Genomic DNA, 28,000 nt, shown 5'->3' with positions numbered 1-28,000 from the left:
ACGCGCGCTTCCCTCCTCAGCCAATCCCTCCCCTGACTAGAGAAACGTCACTCTCATGTAACTCAGAGCAGAATGGCGGCTCTTTTGGAATCGCTGCTGGACAATAAAGTTAAGTTAAGCGAGGTGTTGCTTTGGCTCAAAGATCGACATGTAAGTATTTAGATTTTACTGTCGTTGTACCACACAGTATTTTTCATGCTGTCACGTGTCATGTAGTGCATTGCTGAGAGGAAGAATTTGTTTCTGAGGCTTAGCCAGCTAACCTACTGCTACATTAGCAAACAAACGTTAAAGTAACATTTTGTGTCTTTGCAGTTTTGTTTGTGTGTTATATAAGACTTAGAAATAGACCGAGTACTAGATAATCCGTTGTCATTAGCCTAATTCTGTTGGTTAAGTTTCTTTTTGTTGTGAAAATAAAAGCTGTAACGTTATTATTTTTGGGAAGAGTGAATCTTGTTATAAATAACCGTTTCATAATGTCAAATTATTAAAGTTTTGTTTAAGTAATATGTATACATATTATAAAATAATGAAATTATAAACTTAATACAGAATTATGTATATTATGAATTTCTCTTTAATGTGAAATAAAATGTATTTTATAATGCATTTTAAAACGTCATACATTATAATGCAATGTTTTTTAATTCCTTTTAGCTGTGCATACTTGCTTGTTTTAGGGACAAGTTAAAATTCTAAATTTTCCAAATCTTAAATTCTCTCTATGCTATAATTTAAAACGATAAATGATTGTATTTTTCTTGGCAGGCTTGTGCATCACAAGACTTTCCTGTTAAAGTCTGGAAACAGGAGTTTGTGCCTTTCCTCTTAAATTTTTTACGGGACCAGAGCAGTCACACTTTGACTCATGGCCCCACCACACCTGCTAAGACCCCCAGCACCTCCAGATCTGTCCGGACTCAGTGCTCTTCTGAGCGGAGAGGAAACAAATCCACCCCGGTCCAAGGACTGCGTAACACCAGTCGAATCCAACTCTTTTCTCCTGTCCCATCCACATCCCCTATGGGTGAAAGGAGTGAACAGGAGACCCCGTTTCCTGGCTCTAATTCTTTTAGTGGTGTCAGTGCCCTGAGCAGCCCCTCTTTCAGCTCTTTATTGAGCCCAGCTGCTCGAAACACACCCAACGAACGACGCTCAGCCCAACGTCACAGTCTTGGAGACTTCATGACGTCACCCCCAGACACACAGCAGCACAAAGGACGCAGGAGGAGTGGAGGATTTGGGGGGTCCGCCAACGGCCGACATTCGGGTTCACGGAGTGCACTGACAGAGGAAGGAGGTCGCTGGGATGGAGGAGGAGGCAGGAGGAGTAGAGGTGTTGGAAGGATTGAAATGGTATCACCTCCCACACAGGTGCAGCTCAACTTTAATAATTTGGAAGACTTTCCTCCTATGGCTGCTGCCCAGGCTTCACCAATGTAAGTGTTTTTGAACAATGTTTCTCTGTACATTTCAGTCTTGCATAGATTACGAATATTCGGTTTGTGAAAGTGTTGTGATAATCTGATGTTTGAGTCAAATTGCCATCTTTTGATAATATGAATTAGTATCCATTCATTCCAGCCATAGGAGTGTCCAGAATTTCTATGGTTCTGGAAAACTGGATCGGAGAATTTTAAATTGATGATTTTCCAGGAAAAATACAAATCTTATGAAAAAATCATGTACATTTTTGGATTGAGTGTTATTTTATTTAGTCATCCTCATCTAAAATATCTCATAAACTAAAATAATCAAACTTAATTATGTGTGAGTGTTAATTTAAACTTTCCTGCTTTTTGTCCCACTAGGACAACCAAACCTTCACGGAGAATTAACCCAACCCTAGTCAGTGCAGAACGGCCTAGCTCTAAACCTATGAGCTGCTTTACGTCTACCCCTGTCAGCCTGTCTACCAGCCCCCCTATTGTTCTGGAGAGCACTACAGCCAAACCAAACTGTGGAAGCCCTCACAGCCTGCAGGAAGAGCGAGAGTTACTCAGGAGAGAACGGTATGTTCGATGAACAACCACAGTGGGCCCAAAAACTATTTTGATTTTTTTATAACAAAAAGTAAAAACTATTAAATATAAAATTATGCTGGACATTTGTAATGCAGTGACATTTTAAGTTAACCAAGGTTATCTAAATCTTTTATATTGGACTTTAAAGGGATAGGTCACCCAAAAATGAAAATTCTGTCATTTACTCACCCTCATGTTGTTCTAAACCTGTATGAGTTATTTTATTTTGATGAACATATAAGAAGAGATTTTAATAAATGATGGTAAGCACACAGCTGTTGTAACCATAAATTAACATAGTAGGAAAACAAATATTATGGGAGTATTGTGATTAATAATTAAGAAGATATTTTGATAAATGATGGTAAGCAGACAGTTGACGGTACCCATTGAATTCCATCATATTTGTTTTTCCTACTATGGAAGTCAATGGTTACAATCTGCTGTGTGCTTACCATCATATATCAAAATATCTTCTTTTGTGTTCATCAGAAACTTATACAGGTTTAGAACAACACAAGGATGAGAATTGATGACAGAATTATAATTTTTGGGTAAACTATCCCTTTAAGATTATTGTCTAAATGTACTTCCTTTATATTCTCGGTCTTCACCCCCTTTCCTCTCTTGTCTAGGTCTAAACTTGCCCAGCAGGCCAGCTCTCCGCTGAAGACCACCCCCATTACCTGCACGCCAACCAAAACTGTGCACAGACAGGGTTCTAAAGTAACCCCTGACCCTCAGGCACCTTGTCCTGACCCTGATAAGGTCACACAAACACCAGAGTTAAATCTGCTGGCAGAGCTGTACTGTGCCTGCATTTCAGGTAAATGGCCTGTAGAGGGCGGTATATACGGCCATTTACTGCTAATCAAACTTTGGAGTTTTGTCGTGGAAAATATGATTCTGTATTTCTTGGAGTGCCTAATGGAAAAATATATTTAACATGTAATGATTCTGGACTCAGCTGGCCATTTATGATGTAATCATTTTGAACACCACAATAAAGTTAAAGGCCAAACTGTTAAAATATGTGGTATCTGCATTCACTTAAGTGTACATGAATATTTAGATGCTCAGGGTTATAGTCTAATCAGATAAATGTACTTTTGTCTTGGTTCTAGAGAATCTGGTTCCATGTGTGATCCTGGAGCTGTTCTTTGTGCTTCAGCTTTTGACATCTCGGGGCGTATCTGTCTCTGAACCTACCGAGGAGGGAGTCAGCATGTGTGAACGCAGCGCAGGTTTGTCCAGATTTACCAGATTTTCCTTTTTTGGGTTTTTAGATGTTTTTAACTTCTCGTATGTTACATCATTCTGCAGTGATGTTATTAAACAAGGAGTTTCATAACGGTGATCACAGTCCAAGCTTGTTCAAATGCATTACTCATGCATTATTCTGCACTTAGCTAAACTGTCTAACATGTATGACCTTTAATGTTGTTTTTAAGGATAAAACCAAACATGCCTTTGGCAAACAAAGCGTATTATGACAATTGTAATCTCTATAAACATATAATTGAAAAATGCAAAGGCTGCTTTGGTTGCAAATCAGCATCTTAAAGGGACACTCCACTTTTTTTGAAAATATGCTAATTTTCCAGCTCCTCTAGAGTTAAACATTTGAGTTTTACAGTTTTGTAATCCATTCAGCTGATCTCCATTTTGTAATCCATTCAGCTGATCTCCGTTTTGGAATTCATTCAGCAGATTTTTAGCGCGATGCTAGCCTGGTTAAAACCAGACCATTCTCAATAGTAACTGAGTTATGGTCTGGCAAAGCTTCATAGACAAATCATTTCCAAAGGGGCGTCACTAACGGATGTCGATCAAATGCCTCTGTGCACAATTGGATAGATCTAAAACCAATCAGAGAGATGAAGGTGATGACCTATGCAGAAATAGAGAAATAACCACTACCAGAGGGCTCTCGCTAAGACCCATTCATTTAGCCACGAAAGGGGCAAGCTGGTGTATCAGACATCTGCCGAATCCAGTCGGTAAGACAGCGATAACAACTTTTTTTAGATATATAGGCTTCGAGTGTTGTTCTGTGCTCTGGTTTTAACACAAAAAGGAAAAGTTTAAATCGCTGAAAACCGATGCAATCGCTGATTCAAACGAGTGATGTTCCACGGCGGCATCCATCTTTGTAATGTACAAAATCTGCTTCATCGTCGCTGTGCTGTCGTTATTGTGTAAAGCCAGCCCCAACGTTTCTGATTGGATGCTGTGATTTCGACGGATTAGAAATGGGCTTGAATGGCCTCTTCGCCAGACGTACTTGCAGAGCAAATCTAAATTTGCCGGAAGTTGTCTGGGTTTTCACAAGCTAGCACGATGCTAATGGTCTAATTGGATTCAATGGATTATGCTAAGCTATGCTAAAAGTGGTACCGCCAGACCCGGCTGAATGGATTCCAAAATGGTAAAAATCTAATGTTTAACTAGGGAGCTGGAAAATGAGCATATTTTTAAGTCGAGTGTCCCTTTAATAGATTCACTATGTACTTGGTTTGAACATGTGACCCCATTATGTGGGTTTCACATGGTACACAGCAACTACAGCTTTTCTTGTGTAGTGGAAGCGTTTTTTGCAGCATTTAGTGCAAATATGTTTATCTTCAACAGCGCCTGCCGTGAAGAGCCATGTCCATGGAAGGGGCAGGATTTTGCAAGGCATGCTTCCACCTCTGTAACGGGGCATTCACACAGGGCATAAGCGTTAACGCTTCCCATTCACTTTTAATGGGTGACGTCATGCGTTGCCGAACTGAATTGTGGATCCGTCGGCGCCGCGTCAGTGTTGTTGCTCGCTGCAGAAGTTAAAAATTCTCAACTTTAAGCGGCAACGCGTGCGTCTGCCAATCAGATTGCCTTATGCAAATAACCTAGGCAGAGCCAGCCACTTACGTTTATGGAAGACCGGAGCATGTGTAGCGGCCACTGTGATTGGCTGTTGGCCACGCTTCAGACAAGCCTTCCGTTAAGCGTCAATGCTTGGTTAAGCGACTGCCACGTACAGCATAAATCACCCATAAGTCATACCTACAAACTGAATAAAATGTGTTGTAATGTTGTTTATTTCTTTAAGTGAAATACTAATTTACAGTCACAATTTAAAGCGATGTGAGTCTTGTAAGTCATTTAGTCAGATCTTTGTTTTTTTGTGTAGCCAGTTATTTTGTATTGTAATTTTAAGGTTTACAATTAATTTTATTTAGGTTAAATTCATAATTATATTTAAATGTTGGATAAATGTTTCATTTTTAGTTTGGAGCTGATTTTGTCTCGTTATTGTTAAAAATTATAATCTGTTTCTTGGACCTTTTTTAAGATTCTACAATATATCTTAATTGTTTATAAATGTCTATTTGTGATTTTGCAGATGTTCTGGAGAAAGCTTACCTGGGAAATGTCCACAACTGTGTCTATTTTGCAGTGAGAGTCTTGGAGCATCAGTTCGAGTGAGTCTAAAAAAACTCTTATTGCTGCTTAGTTCCCATGCATTAGTCTCATTCCTGACTCTTTTTTTATGTCACCAGGTTGGTGTCACACCTGGACAAGTGTACTCTACGGCTCCTATCTGAGAATGAGAGAGTGGGGTCTTTTTCACCTGCCCTCAGAGATCGCCTGGCACAAGCTCAGGACAACTGCACAGCTAATGTATGCTTTCTGTTGTAATGTATATGATTTGAAACTTTCTCTTTTTTTAAGAGGTCCATGCTGAATGATGTCTTTTCTTGTTCAGGATCTGCCCACTCCACCATTGTTCGTTCATTCGGTGCCATTCCAGCCAGCAACAGACAACCGTTCCAACTTCAGCAGCGATCGAGCCTTTCACACTTTTAAGAAACAGAGGTACAGCAAGATTATGCATCAGCGATTTTTATTATATGATTTTTCAGGCAGTCAGTATCATTGGCTGGTTATACACACGGCGGTTCATGTTATGTTTCTGACTGCTTTTACAGGGATGTGTTCTACGAGCTGTTGAGAGAATGGGAAGACGCCCATAAGGAACCTGGCTGGAATTTTGAGGCTGCAATAGGCAATAGAGTCAGGTAAGGGTTTAAATAGTGGTAAAGAGGAAAAATAGGATTTCAGATTAAGCGGATTTCCTTAGTACCATTCAATTTATACCATTATCTAATTTTTGGGGGGTGGCGTTTAGAGGCTTTTGCATTTGAGCTCCTCAAATACTTATTTATTTGTGATTTGTTTTGCTCTTATGGAATGATACTAAAATTGTCCATTCAACAGGATGATGGTTAGTCAGCTCACAGCCGCAGGAAATCATTCTCACTTTGCCAGGCTTTTCCAGAAGCAGCTCATCCAGGTAAACCAAAACAAGCGATTGGTCTCTCATGCAGCCTGTCACAACCTATTCTGTTCTCCTGGTCAACACACTGTCATTCAATTTTTTCAGATGTGTAAGGGCCCTTGCATTTTGGGTTCCTCTAATGAAACCCCTGATGCTGATCTGCTGGGCATGCTGGGAGCAGACAGCTTAGGTCGTCTAAAACGTCTACAACAGCGTTTGGTCCAGCCACAAGGACTTATTGGTCCCTGCCCTCCACCTTCTTTCCCTGGACACCAGGAGTTTTTCAGAGACTTTCTTCAGACAGCCGGCTGGTAAGTCTTGTCTGTAGATGTTGATGGACCAGATTTGATGATGTCATAGTCTAGCTGGTGAATCAATACCGTATCAAGTTTTCTGATTTTCAGTATTTCATTATGTGGCTCTGATTCCTATTATCTTTGTACTAGCTGTCAGCTAAACCAACACCTGAAAGACGGCCTGTGTCAGGAGCTTTTAAAGTTGGATGAGGTGTCCATTCTTGGCCCAGATGCCAGCCCAGCACGGGGAGAAGAGACAAGTGATGGAGACATGGAGCAACAGGTTGGAAGAAAGAGCAAAACATTCAATAATCAGGGGGTAAAGTGGTTTAAAAACATGTTTTGGGTTCCTTCTCTTTTGTCAGGATGAGAAGCAGCGATTCTCCTCAGTGCTCCTCATGGCTCGACTGCTGGCTAAGTTTTTGGGTTTCATCTGCTTTCTGCCTTACCACACCTCTGAACCTCCATCCAGAGACATTCAAGACGCCGCAATCACTCTGCGCAGTAAGGTACAAAGGATATGTTTACTAGGTGCTCCTGTATAGCTTATTGCAGGGTTCCCGCGGGGTCTTAAAAGGTCTTAAAAAGTCTAAAATTCAGAAAGTTAAATTTAAGGCCATAAAAAGTCTTAAAAACGGCCAGATTTTCATCCTAGGTCTTACAGTAAATTTAAATAAACCAAGTCTTAAAATTCTTACCTCCGTTTATTCCCGAAAACGTTGTCCGCAAAAAATAAAATAGTAATTTAAAATGCTGTAGAACTAATCAGTGACGGAGGAAGAAAGTGTTTGATGGGCGGGTCTCTAAAAAGAAAAGTTCTGCACTTCGTGCGTCACTGAATCGCACTTTAATCCAGTTTTTAATCATTATTTTTTAAAGAGGATACAAAAAATGTAGGCTATTATAATCCTCGCAATTCATGCCATAAGCAATATTTCAGGTGTTGTGATCTGACTGCATACTGTAGGTTTGGCGAGAAACAAACCTTAAATGCAGTTTTGTATAAGCAAAAATCTTTTCTGTGTAAATTTAACCAACTAGTACGTGGCTTACCTGAGCATTTGCTAGGTTCTGAAACGGAGGACCCAGAAGCGAAAAAATAAACACTGCTTTATTGAAAATCAACTTAAACAGTCAGGCCGTCGAGTCCCAAGCCACTAACAACGAATCAACTTTAGTGTTTACAGTTTTTACTTAAAAAGCTTTTGTTTACCTCAAGATTAGCAGATTAAAGTCAAGGGACTAAACGCGCATGGAGATGCGCGTTTAGTCCCTTGACTTTAATCTGCTAATCTTGATGACGTATGCAGCACATATGACGTATGCGGCACATATCAGCAGCTGACCATACTGATCTTCCAATATTATTGGATTTTATTTGTCAAAAAAAAAAATGATATAGTACAAATATGTGTTTTGAGAATTTCTGAGATGAGTGTGTTGCGTTGGTCTTAAATTTCACTCATAATGGTCTTAAAAAGGTCTTAAAAAGTCTTAAATTTGACTAGGTGAAACCTGCAGCAACCCTGTTATTGGTAGAGCCATTGTGTTAACAGTGCAAAAGGTTATGGGTTTAACCCAGGGAACACGCATATGACAAATGCGTAAATGTAAATGTTGTTCGCATTCTCAGAGTTCTCCAGTTCTGGATGTGTGTGCAGTGTTGAGAAGCTCTATGCACAGGAGGCGAACAATTTTGACGGTGCCATGGATAGTAGAGTTCCTCTCTATGTTGGACTACACCGGACCATTTCTGCCCTTTTACAGGACCGCTTTGTGCCTGCTGCTCTATATCTATAAGTGAGTTTGTCCAAAGTCCCTTTAGGGAAGTCGCACCACTAGGCAGTCATTCAAGACTAAAGTGATAGTTCACCCAAAAATGAAAATTCTGTTATCATTTTCTCATCCTCATGTTGTTCTAAACTGATTGGCCAGCTAATCTGTACATTGTGATTGATCTGAATACCTCTGACGTCAGCCGGAAATGTGACGCTTCTTAACATGTTTGAAGTTGTAGTCCAATAAAAGACATTTATCTTGGAGATGATAACTCGCGTCATTGTTTGCTTTGGGTTATGTGCTTTTTTTGTGCATATCGTTAAAGGATTAGTCCATTTTCTTGGGAGAAAAATCCAGATGGTTTGCTCGCCACCATGTCATCCAGGATGTTGGTGTCTTGCTTTGTTCAGTCGAGAAGAAATGATGTTTTTTGAGGAAAACATTGCAGGATTTTTCTCATTTTGATGGACTTTGATAGACACCAACAATTAACACTTAAATCAACACGTAAAAATTTTTTTCAACTGAGTTTCAAAGGACTATAAACAATCCCAAACGAGGCATAATTGTCTTATCTAGCAAAACGATTGTCATTTTTGACAAGAAAAATAACAAATATACACTTTTAAAGCACAACTTCACGTCTAGATCTGGTCGTGATGCGCCAGGTGACCCCACGCAATACGTCATGACGTCAAGAGGTCACAGAAGACGAACGCGAAACTCCGCCCCCGGTGTTTACAAGTGTGTTGAAAGAGGACCGTTCCTACGTTGTTGTATGTCAACTGATACTAATTAATGTCTTTGTGTCAGTTTATTGTTTACAATGGTCTGCAAATGTGCGTTTTATGTATGTAACACGTGACCTCCCTACGTCACTACGCATTTACGTTAGGTCGCGCTGGACTGGACCTAGACGAAAAGTTGTGGTTTAAAAGTAGGGATGCACGGAATCCAGGATTCGGATTCGGCCGAATACTGGGCTTTTTGACGGGGTTCGGGTTCGGCCGAATCCTAGATTTTTTTTCCACCGAACCGAACCCTAGGCTTGCGCTACGCTGGTCGACGTCACGCAGCCGTTGATTACACACATCGGGTGCTGACGTGGAGATGAGCTTTTTCTTTCAGTGAGCCTTAGGGGCTAGACACACCAAAACTTTTAAACACGGCTGAAAACACCTTGAGGACGCCAAATGCCAGCTGTTTTTCAGCCGAGCGCTTGGTAGCTGTGATGCTTCAGCTGTGAGCCGGTTGGTTGCTTTGGTAATGTCCCGCCCCTCCTCCATTGTAATTGGACGGCCGTGTCAAAACTGACATTGACGAGCGGAGCTTCTCACTCTATAGTTTTCAGCGCGGAGATGCTTGCTTATTGGAAAAACGAGCGTGTCGCAACGCATCGCTTTCATTATGCATAGGCTTACCATGGTAATTGTCAAAATAGTTTTCCAACTTGTCATCCTGGCATAATGTACAGTTAAATTAAAATAAAATGAAAAATACACCGCTGTGGACGTTCTATAATTCATTAATGTGTTTTACTGTGTTAATGGAATAAGGATGCAAGTAGGATTCGGTATTCGGTTTCGGATTCGGCCGAATCTTAAACGGTGGATTCGGGATTCGGCCGAACCTAAAAAATCTGGATTCGGTGCATCCCTATTTAAAAGAGCATATTTTTAATTTTTCTTGTCAAAAATTACAATCATTTCGCTAGATAAGACCCTTATGCCTCGTTTGGGATTGTTTATAGTCCTTTGAAACTCCGTTGAAAAAAAACTGTTACGTCTTGAGTTAAGTGTTAATTGTTGGTGTCTATTAAAGTCCATTAAAATGAGAAAAATCCTGCAATGTTTTCCTCAAAAAACATAATTTCTTCTCGACTGAACAAAGAAAGACATCAACATTTTGGATGACATGGTGGTGAGTTTCAAATGTCTATAAATGATCTCAAACGAGGCATAAGGGTCTTATCTAGCGAAACGATTGTCATTTTTGACAAGAGAAATGGAAAATATGTACTTTTGAACCACAACTTTTCGTCTAGGTCCGGTCCAGCGCGACCTAACGTAAATGCGTGGTGACGTAGGGAGGTCACGTGTTAAATATATAAAACGCACATTTGCGGACCATTTTAAACAATAAACTGCCACAAAGACATTAATTAGTATCAGTTGACATACAACAACCTCGGAATGGTCCTCTTTCTCAACACTTGTAAACACTGGGGCGGAGTTTCGCGTTCATCCTCTGTGACCTCTGGACGTCATGACGTACTGCGTGGGGTCAGCTGGCACATCACGACCGGATCTAAACGAGAAGCTGTGCTTTAAAAGTGTATATTTGTTATTTTTATTGTCAAAAATGACAATTGTTTCGCTAGATAAGACCCTTATGCCTCGTTTGGGATCGTTTATAGTCCTTTGAAACTCAGTTGAAAAAACTGTTAAGTGTTGAGTTAAGTATTAAATGTTGGGCTCCACCAAAGTCCATTAAAATGAGAAAAATCCTCAAAAAACATAATTTCTTCTCGACTGAACGGGGAGAGACATCAACATTTTGGATGACATGGTGATGAGTAAATTATCTGGATTTTTCTTTTAAGAAAATGGACTAATCCTTTAACATGTACTAATACACACTTTTGAAAACATGAATCGGATAATAGGTGCTCTTTAACTGGAAGGCGGGACTTCTGACGGCAGTGCGGTCATATTGAGCAGTGCATTGTCACGATTCATACCGTAGTAACGGTGATCAATCTTGTTATATCCAATATCTTTGGTTTGTCACTGTTTTGGTTTGTGAAAATTACCACATGGTTTAGCTGCTGCACTTCATTCAAGATTTCAATGTAAATGTGCTTAAGATCCTGCAGTAGTACATTACTTCTTAATGCTGGAATAAATTATCTTGGTTATGAAAGATAATATATGCATGTGATTGTGCTTTTCTGTGTGTGCATGTTTCAGGAGGATGGTGTTGGGTCGAGGGGATGAGCTTTGTTACATGAACCAGCTACTTTTGGTAGCAGTGTTGGGCTGGCTCTTTCAGGTAAATCATCTGTAATAAAACAAACATTGACAGTCAAATGGGTGAAATAAAACATGTAAAATAGTGCAGGTGTTTTCAAACTTTATGATGGCAAGGACCCCCAGTTATGATGAACCTTATGAGAAGGATACACATTATATAAAATATACATTTATTTATATATATTTTTTTATTTTACAAATGAAGAGTTTGGTTCCAAAACGCAATAAATCCATTTTGACAGATTTCGGTAAAAACGTGTTTTCTATACCAAGAAAGTGACAAGATGAAAACCACTATTTTCTGTTACAAACTTTCACATAGCATCTTTAGGTTATAAAAACATAAAAAATTCAAATCCATAACTTGATTTTCAAAGATTTATTATAAAAATGGATAATTTTTTCCACAAAATGCAATAAATCCATGACAAGTTTTTATTCAAAATGCTATAAATCTATTAAATCAATCGCCTATATAAATGTGCATTCATCTTTGCCTATTATATTCATTTAGTTGATTAGTTGTACACACTAATTAAAAATATAAACATTATTGTCATTAATCAAAACACTTACTTTGTGATATTAAGAAGTCATCGGTTATACTTGATGTCCTCGCTTAACGTTTTTCAAAGTGATCAGCTGTAAAATGTTTTGGTCCTGCTCGATTTTCGTTGACTTTGAGTAAAATTATGGAAAGTTTTTCATAAGATCCTCTGGGGTCAATGTGTTATCATGACAGTAACTTGATGCTGTCGGCCCGGCCAAACAAGCACCGGTCTCCCGAGTTCCTCTGCGTAAATTATTACATGTTGATGGCTTACGTTTCTTTCCCGTCACAGAAAACCATCACAGGTTTATCAATGCTATTAAAGTATTATTTTGTTTTTGTTTGTTTGGTGATCACGAAGTACAAAGTAGATGAGGAAAACTAGGATTCCGTGTACTCAGCGCGCCGCCATTCTTTGTTTACATTGCGTGAATGGTGCGCTGTAATCTGTGGAGGAGTGGATTTATGGCATTCTGTAGAAAAGGGTAAGTGGCGTTTATTGCATTTTGGGAAAAAAGGGAGAAAAGATGACAGAATAACACTGCGGAAATTGGATTTTGCATAAAATTAAGAATTTACTTTATAATACTGACCTGATATAATACTGATTCTGGCAGTAACTAATTTTTTTCAAAAATGGCGTTTATTGCGTTTTGGAACCAAACTCTTCAAATATCTTCAATAAATTGTTATTTTGATATTATAAAGACTGCATATTGTTTAAAAATAATTGGCTTTTTAAATTTTTTGCTTTGTCTTGGTTCTCTGAAATTTTCCATAAAGTTTCTGCTAATATGACAGTTAACAGCAAAAGAGCGCTCACGCTTCAATATTTGATTGACAAGACAGCTGACTCGGTGGTTGCTTAGCAATATGAAAAGCCGCGCTGCACTGCTCTTTTTTAAAAAAGGCAGTGCGTCGCGCCTTGCGTTTGCAAGCGTTTAAAGCGCTTTTGGTGTGACTGAGCCCTTAGAACGTTCTTTCTGTGCTTTCACACCACCACCGGTGAGAGCGTCAATAAAAGCTCTGGCTGCCCTACCAACACCGCTATAGAAAAGGTGTAGTGGACGCTCTGTCACTCAAATGCATTCTTTGCACTACTCTCAAGTGGTGGTTTCCGGCTTCCGATTGGTTGCGGCCGAACGTTTTCGCCTTCCAATTGGTTGCCGCCGAACTCTGTCATAGTTCATTACCATAAAGTTGAGCTGATTTTGGTGCTTGCCGCCGACTCATTGAAAATGAATGTCTTCCGGCCACTTTGACACTCTCGCCAGTGGCGGTGTGAAAGGACAGTTAGAATGTCCCCACCTCTGGAGGACCCCGTATCCCAGTTTGAAAACCCCTGAAATAGTGTACTTTCGCTTTTAGATCCCAGTCTTCCCAGAAGATCTCTTCTTCAGCACAGATCTTGAGGAGGAAATCAAAGAAATGGAGAATAACACGGATGCCCAGGGACTGGTTAGTAAATCTCCATCATAGTATAAAAATTTAAAATACTAGATTTTCTTAAATCTATGTAACTTTTTTTTTTGTACGGAAAGATTCACTTCACATTTTTCCACAGTAAGGGCTAAACCTGAAACTGTATATTTATTTTCCAGGACACCCTCCCACTAGTCGACCAACAGCTGCTCTACACCTGCTGCCCATATTTAGGTGAGAGCAAACTTTGCCGAAAAATTGTGCCGTGAAATTTCACATTTCACCAGGATATTGTTGGAAAGCATTTCCAACCGTGTGTGATGATGGACTTCTGTCTTCTTTATTCACTTTCCAGGGGAGTTTCGTAAGCTGCTTGCTGCATTTGTGGCTGGAAGCACAGCCAAGAGCGGAGGTCTGATTCGTAAGATCACCCCCACGTCTGCAGAGCCGAGAGGACCGTCCATCACTCGCTCGCAGCAAAAACTGCAGGTACACTGCCAGCGAAAGCCCTTCCACAATTTACAAGCATGGTGTCCGTGTGTGTCTGACCATTGTTTTTCATGTGTTTTAACAAAGGTGGATCTAGAACAGGCGTTCTTTCACAACCAGCCTCCATCTCTCAGACGGACTGTAGAGTTTGTTGCAGAAAGAATTGGCTCCAACTGCGTCAAACACATTAAGTCAGTCACTTGTTTGAGTGTGGGTCAATGAAAATAATTTTTATATTTGCGTTGCAATTTTTTACTTAATTTTCTGCAAATTGTGTGTGTGGCAGAGCTACACTAGTGTTGGAGCTTGTGCAGGGGGGAGAGAAAACGCTCAGAGATGGTTTGGGTTTGGATGGTGTCAACGCTGCCAAGCTTAATGATTCTATCTGTGCTCAGCTCTGTGATGCAGGCATGCAAGCTCTGGAGAAAGCAACCAGGTCAGCACATCTATCTCCTTTTTTACATATGCATCAAAGTAATGGACATGCAATGGTAATTCTTTGCATTCTTACATCATATCATATCTTAGGTTCTGCAGTGATTATGCCCCTGGAGCTGTCAGAGCACTTCTGCCCCTTGAAACCTCTCCTGCAGTGAGTACCAGAGAAAACTATTTATCAAAAACAGTGTTTGCTTTGGGGGAAATGTGTTTTACAGTTAGGTTCTTGTGTTTCATTTTAGAAATAAACATTTAACAGTAACATATTTTGCTTGTATTATAATATAATTCATATTTTGTGGCATGGTTTAGGTTTTGTCCACAGCTGAGATTATCACCACTCGTCTGGCTACAGAAAAGGCATGCAGCTGGCTGTCCTCCAACATCACAAGTATTAAAAGAATAATTTGTGTGATGCAAAAATAAAAGTGCATAATTGAGTAGTTTGGATCTGAAATATTCCTGTTTAAATGTCTCCGTCAGTGCTTCTAAAGAGGGAATGGAAGACTGCTTTTGAGCGAGTGATGAAGAGTTTACCCTCCTTCTCCAACCTGAATGGTAAAGAGGGTGAGGGTGCAAGCAAAAGTCAGCCGGTTCAGAGGAGTGCCCCAGAGCTCAGTGCTGGGTCCTCATGTATTTCTGACTGCACCCATAAAGTCCCACTGGGATCAGAAGTCATGATTGAAATTAAGGTAAGTGTTGTTAATTCATCATAAGTTTTCAGGTAGGAAATCATAAACAATGCAGATGCAAAGATTGTTAGTGCAGCCTTCTCTCCATATAAACCATATTTCTAATGTTTCAGGAGGTGCTGAGTGTTGCAGTGGGACCTAGGGTTGACGAAGAGGTTTTCACAGTTCATCAGATTGAGGTCTTACTGCACAGAGTCGGACAGACACTTGGATGTAGAAAAGTACTAAGGACCGGATCACTTATTGCTAATACATACCTGACAATTGGCTCTAGACAAATAATAATTTTTTTTAATTCAATTTTTTATCTTTGATTTGTTTGTAGCTCCTCTCTCCCGTGGTTGAGCAGATGTTGTTGCGTTGTACTGTTCAGCTGGCCTGCAAACTGGGTAAGACCGCAAATATTAGTAATATGAGACCAATTTAAATGCAATACTGAACATAAATAATGGCTTATTGTGTGTTTGTGTTAATGCGCAGTATCTGGAGAGCTGCCACTGGTTTCATTAGACCAGGGCAACAAAAAATCTGCTCTGCTAGATAAGTTTCTACTCCTGTGGGGTCGCAGTCCTGCTTCTCCTGCACCTTTGCATCTTCTCCTCAGTGAACCCACTCTCACTGCCACTCTGAGTGCCACAGACAGCGAGGTGACCATTACTTATCAAATCTAACCATTGTGACTGTATATACTGTGTATATATATATATATATATATATATATATATATATATATATATATATATATATATATATATATATATATATATATATATATATATATATATATATATAAAACTGTGTATAGTATGTTATAAACTGTGTTTCATCATTTATTTTTACAGAGAACTGACTACCTGTTTCTGATAAAACGACTTGTTGAGAAAGGGCTTCTGAAGGAGGAGGAAGTGGGCTCTCATTGGTCAAAGTTGTCACTGTTATCGTGGCCAGAGGTATGTTTTAAATATGGGTATATTTTTAATTTTGTACTTTTAAATTTTTTTACCTTAATAAATAGGCAATAAAGATCTATTCTATCTAAAAAAAACAGATGGTAAGAGTTTAGGATGCTAAAATGTCTGACGACCTTCCAAAGCACTGTGATGTCACATAATATAAAACAAATGCAAGTGGGCAAACATATAGTAACTTCAACACTTGTTTTTCAGTACAACGTCATTAGTTAGGAGAAAAAAATCACCCAAATAAAGACATCTCACCAAAAATGATGCAATGCAAAGACTGGATTTTTAAGTATCTATTTTTTTTCTTGTACTGCCTTAGATGCAGCTTTAGAAAAAGCTATGATATAAAACTACTGTATGTCTTATTACCTTATAATGTCTCTGGCAAGACATGTAGTTAGTAAAACAATTGTTGAAAATGTAAAAGAAAGAAGTGTTGATTTTAAACTGTCCTAAATATTTGTATTATATAGTGTTCTTTGGAAGCAATAAGACTATAAACATTACTTAAAAAGACATGATGAATCTTATAAAAACATATTATTTTATTGTTAGCAAGTTTTACTCCTTAAGCAATCAGATACATATATCCATCATCTTTCAGACGAACACATTTGGAGTTATTTTAGTAAATGCTCTTACTCTTACTCTCCAAGCTTCATAATAGGAGAAAACGGGGATCAGGGAACAACTTCTGACTTTAAACTCCAAAAAAATGCATCCATCCTTCAGAAAAGTAATCCACACGGCTCCAATGGGTTCATAAAGGTCTTCCGCTGGTAATTGATGTGATTTTTGTAAGAAAAATATCCATATTTTAAACTTTAAATGAAACGTTCGGTATTTTACACTTAAGGCCCTGTTTTCAGATTGTTTATGATGAAATAGAACGGTTTTGACTGAAATTTCTACATATGCGGCTGCCCCGAGAATTTTCGGGTGTTTGTTGTTTTACCTCCCACCTCTACAATGGGTGTATAGGTGCACTGGAACAATCCTTCCTAAAATGCATTAAACTTTCGTTTACAAAGACGTGAGACTCACTGACTGGACTTCCGGAGAACGAACCCGAAAACATGTTTGGGACGTGTCCGGCGGAACTGGCACGAATGGCCAGCCTAACGGTATTACTTCGCACCGGAAATCTTGTTTGTATTCTTGCAATTGGCAAAGGTGGATTATCGCCACCAACTGGGCTGGAGTGTCTATTATTCAAGCTCTCAACAGAAGAATATACAGGTGTGAGGCGTTTGGAAAAACAGGTTCACAAGTTTACAACGAATGGTAAAACACCTGTTGGAAAGCATCTTTTGCAGCGATTTTTGTACGAAAGTTTAATGCATTTTAGTAAGGATTGTTCCAGTGCACCTATACACACATTGTAGAGGTGGGAGATGAAACAACAAATACCTGAAAAATTCTCGGGGCAGCCGCATATGTCGAAATTTCAGTCAAAACCGTTCTATTTCATCATAAACAATCTGAAAACAGGGCTTTAAGTGTAAAATACCGAACTTGTCCTTTAATACTAGCTTTACGAAGCGGCACAGAAGCTATTTATTATAGTTTATAAAGTTTAAAATGTTTTTTTTTACAATATCGCGTCGATTAATTATTAATTAACCCCTTGGAGCTGTGTGGATTACTTCTTCTGTGAAAGATGGATGCACTTTTTTGGGCTTCGGAGTCGGACGTTGTTCCCTCATCCCTGTTTTCTCCCATTATAGGCTTGGAGGAGCGGGGACATTTACTGGAATGGCTCCAGATGTGTTCGTCTGAAGGATGATGGACATGTGTATCTCAGATTGCTTGAGGGTAAGTAAATCATGAGTTTATTTTAAGATATGGCTAAAGTGATGCTTTAAGCTTAAGATTTTTCCAAATCACTCTCATTTCTACTTTTCTTGTTTTATAGGAGTCTGTGGAGAAGTTTCAGCAGCTCTCATTGGCCACCAAGTACCAGGTGCCTTCAATGTCAAACCAAATGGACATACTGCAAGTCTCCCAGTGACCACCAGGGGACATAGGAGTGTAGACATGAATCTTAGCCAAACACTATTGAATTAATGAGCAGTATTTAAACAAAAGAATGTAGAGCTCATTTAAATGATTTTAAAATGATTTTAAAGTCTTGATTTATTGTTAGCTGTGAGGTAAACGTTTGTGACTGAAAATTTGCTGAGTTTGATATTTGTCTGGATCTATTTCCTCGCTCTGGTGGGGATAATTAATAGTTTATACATAATCCCGAAAATGAGTTTAATACATTTCAGATGGGATTTGCCAGTTTGTACTCGCACTGCCTCACAACATAATACAGACCTTTACTATGCTTTCTTGCCATTTGCATCATGTAACTCTCTATTTATTGAATTGTTTCTGTCAATATCTTGCCTTATCTGATTGTTGTTTGTATGTTTATGTATCTTTGTGTGTGTTTATATTTGCAAATGTTGAGTTTTTAAAGCCTCTGATTTGCACTTGTTATTACACTGTTCATGTTGGACAATATTAATATCAGTTGATTTTAAACTGCACACTTGTTTAATGCTTACTTTATCTAACATAATAAAATGTACTTTATTATTATGTATTGAGTATCTCATGAGAATATAATTAGGGTTTAAAAACCAAATGCACTTACTGTAAAATAGTACACAGTTACACTTAAAAGTTTTAAAGGGGACATATCGTGAAAATATTGTACTTTTTCCATGTTTAAGTGCTGTAATTGGGTCCCCAGTGCTTCTATTAACCTAGAAAATGTGAAAAAGATCAACCCAGTAGTTTTGGTAAACCATTCTCTGCATGCATGTGAAAAAATGGATCATTGAAATTTGGATCCCCTTGTGATGTCAGAAGGGGATAGTACTGCCCCTTAATCTACACTATCCAACCATGGCACTGCATTTAGTGCAAAGATCAGCTCATTTGCATTTAAAATGACACACCCAAAACGGTACATTTTTGCTCACACCTACAAAGTGGCAATTTTAACATGATATAATCAGTGTTACTCCCCAAAAAAGGAACTAATTGCGTTACTTAGTTACTTTTCATGGAAAGTAATGCTTTCTTTACTTTTGCGTTACTTTTTCTTACTTGGCTGAGGCTTGATCTCTTTCAGACCTTGCAGGTGGCTTTTATGACTGAGAAGTTCGGCATTGAGAAATTGCATATTTCCATTGCAACAAATTACTGAAACTGTCCCCGCTGAGGTGCGCATGCATAGAGTTCGTAAATCTACGTTAATACGTTCAGTTTAATGCAGTACATTGTTTTTTTTACATCAAATTAATAAAAGCAACACTAAAGAGTTATTTTTACCTTAAAATAACGTTTCCACAAAAATTTGTCGTTCATCCACTCTAAACAGGGTAAACGGCACTTTCACATTCACTTTGCAGCCCTCTATCAGCCAAAACCGCACTAAAGAAGTTTCCAACCGTTGGGTCCCGGTCCTGTAGTTTGAGTGAAAACTACAAAAACTTGCTTTACGGCAGAACTACAATCCAATCAGAGTCAGCTTTGCTGCAGTAGGCTAAATTATTTACGACAGTGGTAATGGACAATCCGCTTCCAACCTGTAGGGGGAGCAAAGAGCAAAAAGTCTTTAGTGTTGCTTAAACTGAAAAGTAACTCGCGTTACTTTTTGGAAAAAGTAACTCAAATATTAATATGTACATTTATAAAGTAATGCATTACTTTACTCGTTACTTCAGAAATGTAATATTATAAAGTAATGCACGTTACCAAACACTGGATAAAATCAATTATCTATACACCAAAGATTTTTTTACATTTTAAAAAAGTGCTAAAATGTCCCCTTTAACTTTAAGGATTTCTCTATAATTGATTGTTGATTATTATGCTAAAAGCAAACGGAAAATAAATTATTTTAATTACAAAATATGCGTATCATTTGCAAACAGACAGTTGATGCGTGTCAACGTCTCCCTCCTTTTGTTTCCCTTCTCCGCCTGCTTTTTTACTATGGCCAAGCCTTAGCATATGAATTATTAATAGTACGGTGACGTTAATCTGTTACGACCAGTTACGAAGCATATTTATAATTTATGACCACGCCTTATTCAAAGTAGATTTCTATCGACCAATGATTTTTAGCATAACTTATCTTAATTAATTTTCATGAGCCCTTCCTTCGCTGTAACAGAACCGCCCCTCTCAGAGAGACTGCAGGAAGTTTCAGTCAGTGCAAATCAATCGTGGTTACGGCTTCATCATGTGCTCTGGGATAGCCTAGATTGATATCAATAATGGCCAGAATCTTTTGTGATCAATTTCCTCGGTCTGGTCGGGACAATTCAGCGCATTCGAGAGATTTATTAAATGGACTATAACGGACGGTTGCACTACAATTCATCGTTTCCCTCCGTCCCCTGTCAAAGAAATGGCAAACGTGAAAGTCGCGATTCGGGTTCGCCCGTTAAACTCCAGGTAATATCTGCATTCATTGATTTTGTTTGTATGAAATTGCATATAAACGTACTTTGAGTTATGGTGCCCGACTGAGTCCATAAACAATGTTAAGTTGTTGGTACTGTTGCTATGTCTGGGAATAAAACGGCACTGACAGCAAAGTGTTTTTCTGCACAACTAATAGAAATTAGCTGTCAGTTCTATTAAAGCAAATGTGCCACTGCATGAACATATGACTAGGAGTTATTTTTACGATGTAACTACTAGTTTTTAATACCAACAGAGAGTTTTACTGAGATTTCTTATACAAATAAATCTGGGAATTACATCAAAATCAGTCAATGTAGAATTTTATAGTTGTAATCACTACACTTTGTTATTGTGTACTATAGTATTCTGTACTATTATTAACTACAGTTAATTGATAAACTGTAGTTAATACACTAGTATACTTCAATATTTAGTATGTTAAGGTTCAAAAACACTATGGGGCTTTTTGCCGGACAGGACTAAAATTTATTTTAGACTAAAATAAATGTAAGAGCTGTCCAAACTGAAAACAACTTGCACTGACATATCTTAAAATACATCAGTGTCCTTTGCTTTGCCTCAAAATGCACACAAGTAGTGTTTTAGTGAGGCATGTTTGTTCAAACTAGTTATATTTCCTAATTAAACTAAGGTCTAGTCCTGGCTTAAGCTAAGGCTGTCCGGGAAACCACCCCTATATTATCTATATTGTCTATTACAATTTCACTATAGCAAATACTATAGTATAGTATAGTTTCATTTGGGTAATGCAATAAATAATATAATGCATAAACAATGCAATGAATGCATATGTCTCTTAGTAAAGCTGTATTAACCAATCACCGATTGTTTTGTGTCTGGTTAAATGTAGGCTAGTATAATCTCCAAAATCTTCTTGAATCCTTTTATAGACCTCCCCTATTTATACAGTAGTGTATGTTTTTGGTATATTGTATATATCTTTTCACAGAGTTGCAGTACGAAAATAAGTACACATTGTGTTAGTATAATAAGTGTTTCAATTTAAAAAAAATAAAAAAAGTCACGAAAAAGTGTAGCCATGTGGGAACAAACACTGCTGTACTGAGTGTACCCCATGAGAACCCACTGCCCCACCCTCCTACATCAGCCAAATTACTACAGTATGTGAGTGCTGGCTGGGCAGGGGGGTAAAGAAACTCCTCCCAGATTGAGACACAAAGCTGTTTGCGTAAGTTTGGCTGTCGTTGTTCGCCTTGACATTTAAAAAGTCCCCTAAAGGGACAACTTCATGGCTTTCTGTCACTGTTGTGCAAATGAGGATGGCTATTTAATAGGCAGCCATTGGTTTTATGAGTATGCACATAATGCGTATGTGACGTCTTGTGTCTTTACTCGAAAAAAGTATCAGTCAAATAAAAGTTTAGCATTCAGACAAACTGAAATCCTTAGGAGGAGACGACAGGAATTGCATAGGCATGTGGGAATGGCACAATAATCTAAGTTTTGTAAACATGCTTCATTTTTCTCTTTCCACTGGGTTATGTTATAAAATACACAAACACTGACAGTCAAAGCAGGCTGCTGTGGTTGTGGGTTGGGCTTACCTCTCTATTCACTGTTGGCATAGTGAAACTGACCCACATGGCACTACACGAGCAACATACTCAATAAAACTACAAGCATTATACGAATGGGTATATTGCATAAGGGGTCCTCATGTCTATCCTTTAATGTTGACTTCAAAAACCTAGTAGTCCTGCCCAAACTCATCCTATTGGTTGATACAAAGGTCAGTCTGCTGTAAAAAAAAAACAGAGCAATGTTTTGAAAGCACCACAGTGCCATTCTTCATAAGTTGACGGTTGACCTAATTTTACTGTACGCTAGTTCTGTACACTAAATTGGCTTACACATTACATTAAAACTACTTGTGTTAAACAAAAGTTTTTATGGAGTATGGAGACACAATGAAAGTTTAGAGTTGGGTTTTTAATACAGCCATCCTTATAAACTGGATTTCATTTTATTGCATCATTTTAATCTGAAACCGGAGATATTGCACAGCTGTCGTCGTCGCTGCTCTCTCGCACAGTAACACACATATACAGTGCATACACACACCTGCTTTGGCTCAACTGCGCAGTTCGTGGTCGGGTTTTTTAGAGATCTGTTTTCATTTGAATTTGACCTCAGACTTGTGCTCAACAGAGGAGTGTAGAGGGATCTTCCAGACCCCCAGTCTTTCTCAGTATTGCTCCGTCTGAATGCGGGTCTGGATATGATCAGCTTCTGGTTTCCCAATAAATCCAATCTTATGTTTAACTTTAAGTTTAAAAATTCTAATGATATTAAAAATTGTATATCGTCAAAGAAGTCTTTTGGACTTGAAAACCACTGATAATATAAAAAATCTGATGTGCAAAAATCAAACTGTATGCTAAGAATAAAAAGCAGTGCACACGCTAAAAAATGATGTTAGATAGCACTAAAAGTGGTTCATTGACTCAAAATCATAGAGGAACCACTTGATATATATATAGCACCAATGTAGAACCATAGGTGGTGTTATAAAGTGCCGCAGGGATGACGTATTTTAGTTAGTTAGCGGGAGTTAGCAGGACACTGGTTCCTTACCCAAAAAGCCCATTCATTTTCCCCATAGGCAACAAGATAATCTTCACAGATGAATACAGCTTTTATAAATTTTGAGGTCTAAATGCGTTAAAAATAAAAAGCGAACCAGTGGTGTCAAACTCCCACCCCGCGGGCCATTGAGAGCCCTGCCTTTATAGGCTACAAGCAAACAACTACACCACAGTCTCTCGACATTAACGTCATCACCACTAAGCTTCTGACAGCTCTTTCAAACTTTATTTAACACATTTAAAAACATGTTTCCTTATAAGGAAATACTCTGTGGATGAATTTTTGTTGAAAATTGTGCCTATTTTGCGTTTTTAAAATCGTCATGTGATATGACGTTTAAAGTCCCAGAAAAAATCTGTAGTTTCATGTATTAACCTCCCTTTAAAAGACACTTTAAAGCTTTAAAAAATCAAGAGTGGACTATTTCTGGTGTGTTTTATGTCATAGAATAAATATCTTGGAACTATTGTTAATTATAGACTGTAAAAAAGATGGACATGGTTTCTGAAGATCGTTTTTGAAGCTTAAACTAGGCGGTGCCTGCCGTCGCCATCTTGAACGTAGACGGATTTCTGCGCCGCGTTAACCAATCAGGACCTTGCTGCAGTAGTGACGTGATTACAGGAAGCGAGCAGAGTGGCTGAGTTTCAGCGGAGTCGCAGAAGCCCCTCCTATGACACTAATTTACGCGTGAATTTCTCGAATGACTAGAATTTCACACACGGCTTTCACACGAGAATGAAGCGAGTGAACTCAACTGTTTAACTGTGGATTTACACCAAACGCGAAGCGTGCAATCGCATCGCGTTGCTCGCTCTAGATTACTCGCAGGATTTAACTTCGTGTCATGCAAATTTTTCGCTCTAGTTGAATATTTGGGCAAAGACGCGTTTGAGGTGAATAGCGCGTGTTTTCACGGCATCGCCCCACGCGAGGACGCATCTGATCACGTCTTTGCATTGACTTTGTATATAATTTACTCACACAAATCGTTAAACTTGCATCTGGTGTAAACCCACAGTAAGCGTCCAACTATGCGCAAATAGCGCGTTTTTGCCGCCTATACCGCGGCTGGTGTAAACGCAGCATAAAGCTTAATATATTTTAAATAAATCAGTTACAAAAAAGTTCACCCCCCTCACAGTTGTGATGAAGGGCAAAATTAGCTATACAGACCAAAAACACTTTTTGTACCAGGCTGTTAACATATTATTTTCTACTGTAAAGTTGGCCATTTTAACATGGAGGTCTATGGGGATTGACTCCCTTTTGGAGCCAGCCTCTAGCGGCCAGTCGATGAATTGCAGTTTAAATCACTTCCGTTTTGGCTTCATCAGAGACATCGGAAGGCTGCTCCTTGGTCTTAACCCAAGATCTTATTTAAGGAGTTTAACCAAAATCCTATTCACAAAACCCATTGACGATGGAACCGGAAGTGCTAAAATGCATCCTGAATTAACCTGATGCCTTATTAATTGTGATCTTAATATTTGGCTGTCTAATAATTAGTTAAAAAGACAATACTTAAAATCGTTTCTGATATTAATGTTAGATCACTTGAGGAAATTTGCACTGGAAATGTCAGACCCAAATGTTGATGAGATACTCAAAATATGCACAGTACACATACCGTCTGTTGCAAACCAGAGTAAGTAGATTGCTTTTCTGCACCAAATTCTACACATTTTTACCTTAAACTGAATACTGAATGACCCTTTGGCCTGTAAAGGAAAACTGTCATCGTCTTTAATGAGGCACTGTTTCATAACAAGAATGTTAACATGCTTGCAAATGTTTACTTAGAAGTGCTCTGTTTAATATTGTATCAATCGTTTTCTGTCCCTGTTCTGCAGGGAGACTCTAGATGGAGGACGGTTAGCTGTACAGGTGGAGGACAAAGTGGTAAGAGTCCGAAATATGAAGGTAAGTTAATCTACAGTAAATAAAGAATCATAGGGCCCCACTTATGAAACATGATTGTAATGAATTTCTGTGTAAAGTAATAATGTACAAAGAAGTTATACTGTTTATGTGGAAGATTTTGCGAAATCACCAAGTAAAAAAATGATGGTGTCAGAAAGTACCTGCTTTTATTAAACACACTGGAAACACAGCAGTTTATGACGATTGGTGTTATAAGTGGAGTGGTTTGGTAAATAGAATGGCCAATCGCAGATCATCTCAGTGACAGGAAGTTTATAGTGAGGATTATCTCTTCCCGCTAGATTACTCAGTTGTTTATTTATGCGGGTATGAACTGGATAAACATATTAGAGCTGCAGCACTTCATTAAAGCATTCCTTTTGAATATGGAAACACAAACACTTAAAACAAACATAAATGCAAGATCAAATAACCTGTTTGTAAGTAAACGTCATTTTTCTGACTGAGTGAATGCTTCACAATTCACCCATCAGGTTTTGTTTTGGATGAATATTCAATCCTGTGCAAAAAGTCTTAGGCCACCATGCCACCATTAGATTTGTTGTTTTAACAATGGAATAGTGATCATATATAATTATCTCTCAGTCTTTTTATTAAAATTCAACCAGAAACTACAGACTGAAATGAGACAAGCACAAATCTATCAGCGAATGCAGTCTGGAGAAGTTCAGCCATCCTCTATGACATAGATCTGCTATTTCTAAAAACTTTCCCATCATCTGTTTTGTTGCTGTCAGACTGGATTGAGATAAGATGTTCACATCAGGAATGACCAAAATTATAAACGAACATAACTGTTAAATCACTTCTGGAATAATTACTGGAGTAATTGTATGTAGTTGCCAAAAAGTTGTCCATTGTTTTTTGCTTTAATTAAAGAACAGATCCAAAGAGAAAAAGCTGTGTGGTAAAAAAAAGTCTAAAATAGCTTTTTTTAACCAAATGTTTATAAATCTGTCATTTAAATTTCTGAGAAATACTACACGTTTGCTTATAATTCCCATAGATATGAATAAAATGTACCTGGAGCAGGAAATACGTCCTTAAATTCTGCACTTGATGAATGAAGTATGAAAAGCCACATCTGGTCATCTGCTGTGCTTTGAAAAAAAAACTTGAGTCCTTCAAGAGAAGTTATTTAAAGACATTAGGATACATTTTAAGGGAAAGAATGCACTCACAAACCGTGGCAGACAGATTAAATGAATTTTTAAAGAATTCACACTTTGTCTTTAAGCTTACAGTATCTGCTCTATGCCTCACACATGTCTTGTATTAGAAGATAAGTAGGCTACTCAATAATTGGACCGCATTGTTGTGTTTGACACCAGAGAATCGGGCGTGAGCAACATGCCAGCTGACATTAGTTAAAGCGTAACTAAACCCTAAACCAACTTTTTTATTTAATGATCTGTAAGAATGGGGCTTTATTAGTGCTGTTCATTGATTTTAGTTACTTTTTTGACATTTAGAAGTGTTTCAATACTACAATATATGGTGTAAAAACGTCTGAGTGCTGCTCTCTTCAGGTTGAACGGTGGCTACTGCAGTTGAATTTTCCTATTGGATGTTGGGTCCAAAAATACCTCGTAAGCAGGTTCAAGCTCACCACGCCCTTGTTACGATCTCACCACACACTTGGTACGAGCTTAGTTTGTCTCCTCTATCCCCGTTGGGATCTGCTCACTTTTCTTGCATTTTTGAAATATTGTCAGTGGGTGGAGTCAGGCTCTGACCGGGGGTTTAGCTACGCTTTAATTTAACCGCGGCAACACATGTGTCCGATGAAATCGTCTATAAATAGCAGAACAAAGCAACGTTCGTACACAGCCAGGGCATAAATAACTTAAGAAATCACTCTGAGTAAACATGTCGAGTAATTATATGTCCACTCTGCCCGCCATAGAGCGCGAAAGATACATTAACAGATTTAATTAGGTCAATTTAAAAACATGTCCCTTTCATTCTCCCAGCGTCAAATTTGTGTAAATTTGTTTATCATTGAGGATTTCTTAAAAAGTGAAAAAATCTCGCCTCTTTCTCGTGAACCCAATCTCGTGTCTCGTCTCATGAATTAAGTGTCTCGTCACACCTCTAGTAAAAAGGAATGAGTTGTTTTTATAGCACCTTAAAGAAAATAAATGAATTTGACACCTGGTTATCAGATTGTAGTGGAAAATGTCTAACCCAATCTCAAGACATTTTGTGTTATAGTCACAAAATATTTGATTTATTTATTCGTGTTCATGGACCTGAGTTTCCTCTTTTTTCCGTATCACTCAGCACAAATTTCTGTATATTGTTTTTTCAAGCACAAATTTTTTGTGTAATTTTATGTATTGGTTTCTCACTTTTATATTACTTTTTTACCATTGTTGCTTGAGGTTGGGGTTAGAACGACTTTCTGTTGCATTTCAGACATCATAACATCAACCCCAAGTGACAATAGTTTAAAATCGGAAGAAAAATTTTTTAAACCAATATATAAAATGAAATCCTAACCTAAACCCAAATCTAACCCCAAACGACAATGGTGAAAAAAATGTAAATAAAATTAAGAAACCTATACCTAAAATTACACGAAAAACAATACATAGAAATGTTTGCTGATTGACATGAAAAAGACATTCATGCTCAAAAAAACACACACACAAAAAAAGGAAAATCGTGTCAATGAACACAAACAAATCAAATATTTAACACAAAATGCCTTGAGCGGGTTGAAATGTCCATAGTTAATCAAACATTTTATATTTTTTGACTCACATTGAAGATATGGGTGAGTGGTCTAAAAACTAAATTATGCATAATTATGATGTGCTGTGTATTTAGGTTGGAATGCTTTGGGGAAATGGATCCTAGAGTTAACGAAGCTCTTACAAAGTACTTATATGTAGAAGTGTGCCTATTGGAACCGAGCCATAGTGCTGAGTACAGTGTTAAGGGT

At 38.3% G+C, this 28,000-nt stretch overlaps 2 protein-coding genes across 2 annotated transcripts in view; both read left to right on the top strand.

The window, feature by feature from the left end:
- The first annotated feature begins 1 nt into the window (after position 1).
- Positions 2-18,600, top strand: LOC141365339 (codanin-1-like). The gene is made up of 28 exons (XM_073869586.1): positions 2-150; positions 772-1,442; positions 1,815-2,015; positions 2,663-2,853; positions 3,152-3,271; positions 5,416-5,494; positions 5,573-5,693; positions 5,779-5,888; positions 6,002-6,091; positions 6,291-6,366; positions 6,457-6,662; positions 6,798-6,930; positions 7,013-7,156; positions 8,281-8,447; positions 11,396-11,477; positions 13,377-13,466; positions 13,610-13,664; positions 13,786-13,919; positions 14,007-14,110; positions 14,206-14,355; positions 14,448-14,511; positions 14,670-14,748; positions 14,841-15,049; positions 15,163-15,270; positions 15,375-15,438; positions 15,530-15,696; positions 15,892-15,999; positions 17,927-18,600. Exons 1-28 carry the CDS (start codon positions 73-75, stop codon positions 18,020-18,022), a joined length of 3,897 nt encoding a protein of 1,298 aa, XP_073725687.1. The 5' UTR covers positions 2-72; the 3' UTR covers positions 18,023-18,600.
- A 1,635-nt stretch (positions 18,601-20,235) lies between these two features.
- The window catches only part of LOC129417651 (uncharacterized), a 77,290-nt gene continuing 69,525 nt past the window's right edge, over positions 20,236-28,000 (top strand). Inside the window, exons 1-2 of the mRNA XM_073869168.1 lie at positions 20,236-20,469; positions 24,963-25,032. Coding sequence (XP_073725269.1) covers positions 20,423-20,469; positions 24,963-25,032 — 117 coding nt within the window. The 5' untranslated portion in view covers positions 20,236-20,422. The remainder of the gene's footprint in view (positions 20,470-24,962; positions 25,033-28,000) is intronic.

The sequence above is a fragment of the Misgurnus anguillicaudatus genome, chromosome 7 (assembly GCF_027580225.2).
Source record: "Misgurnus anguillicaudatus chromosome 7, ASM2758022v2, whole genome shotgun sequence".
Classification (NCBI taxonomy): domain Eukaryota; kingdom Metazoa; phylum Chordata; class Actinopteri; order Cypriniformes; family Cobitidae; genus Misgurnus; species Misgurnus anguillicaudatus.
The sequence above is the reverse complement of the archived record's forward strand: the minus strand, read 5'-3'. Positions and strand labels throughout refer to the sequence as shown.

Excerpts from the sequence above, each read along its gene's own strand:
- LOC141365339 (XM_073869586.1), top strand. The coding sequence starts at position 73 with ATGGCGGCTCTTTTGGAATCGCTGCTGGACAATAAAGTTAAGTTAAGC. Across the intron at positions 7,157-8,280 it reads CAATCACTCTGCGCAGTAAG|AGTTCTCCAGTTCTGGATGT; the intron begins GTACAAAGGATA and ends TCGCATTCTCAG. Across the intron at positions 14,111-14,205 it reads AACTGCGTCAAACACATTAA|AGCTACACTAGTGTTGGAGC; the intron begins GTCAGTCACTTG and ends TGTGTGTGGCAG.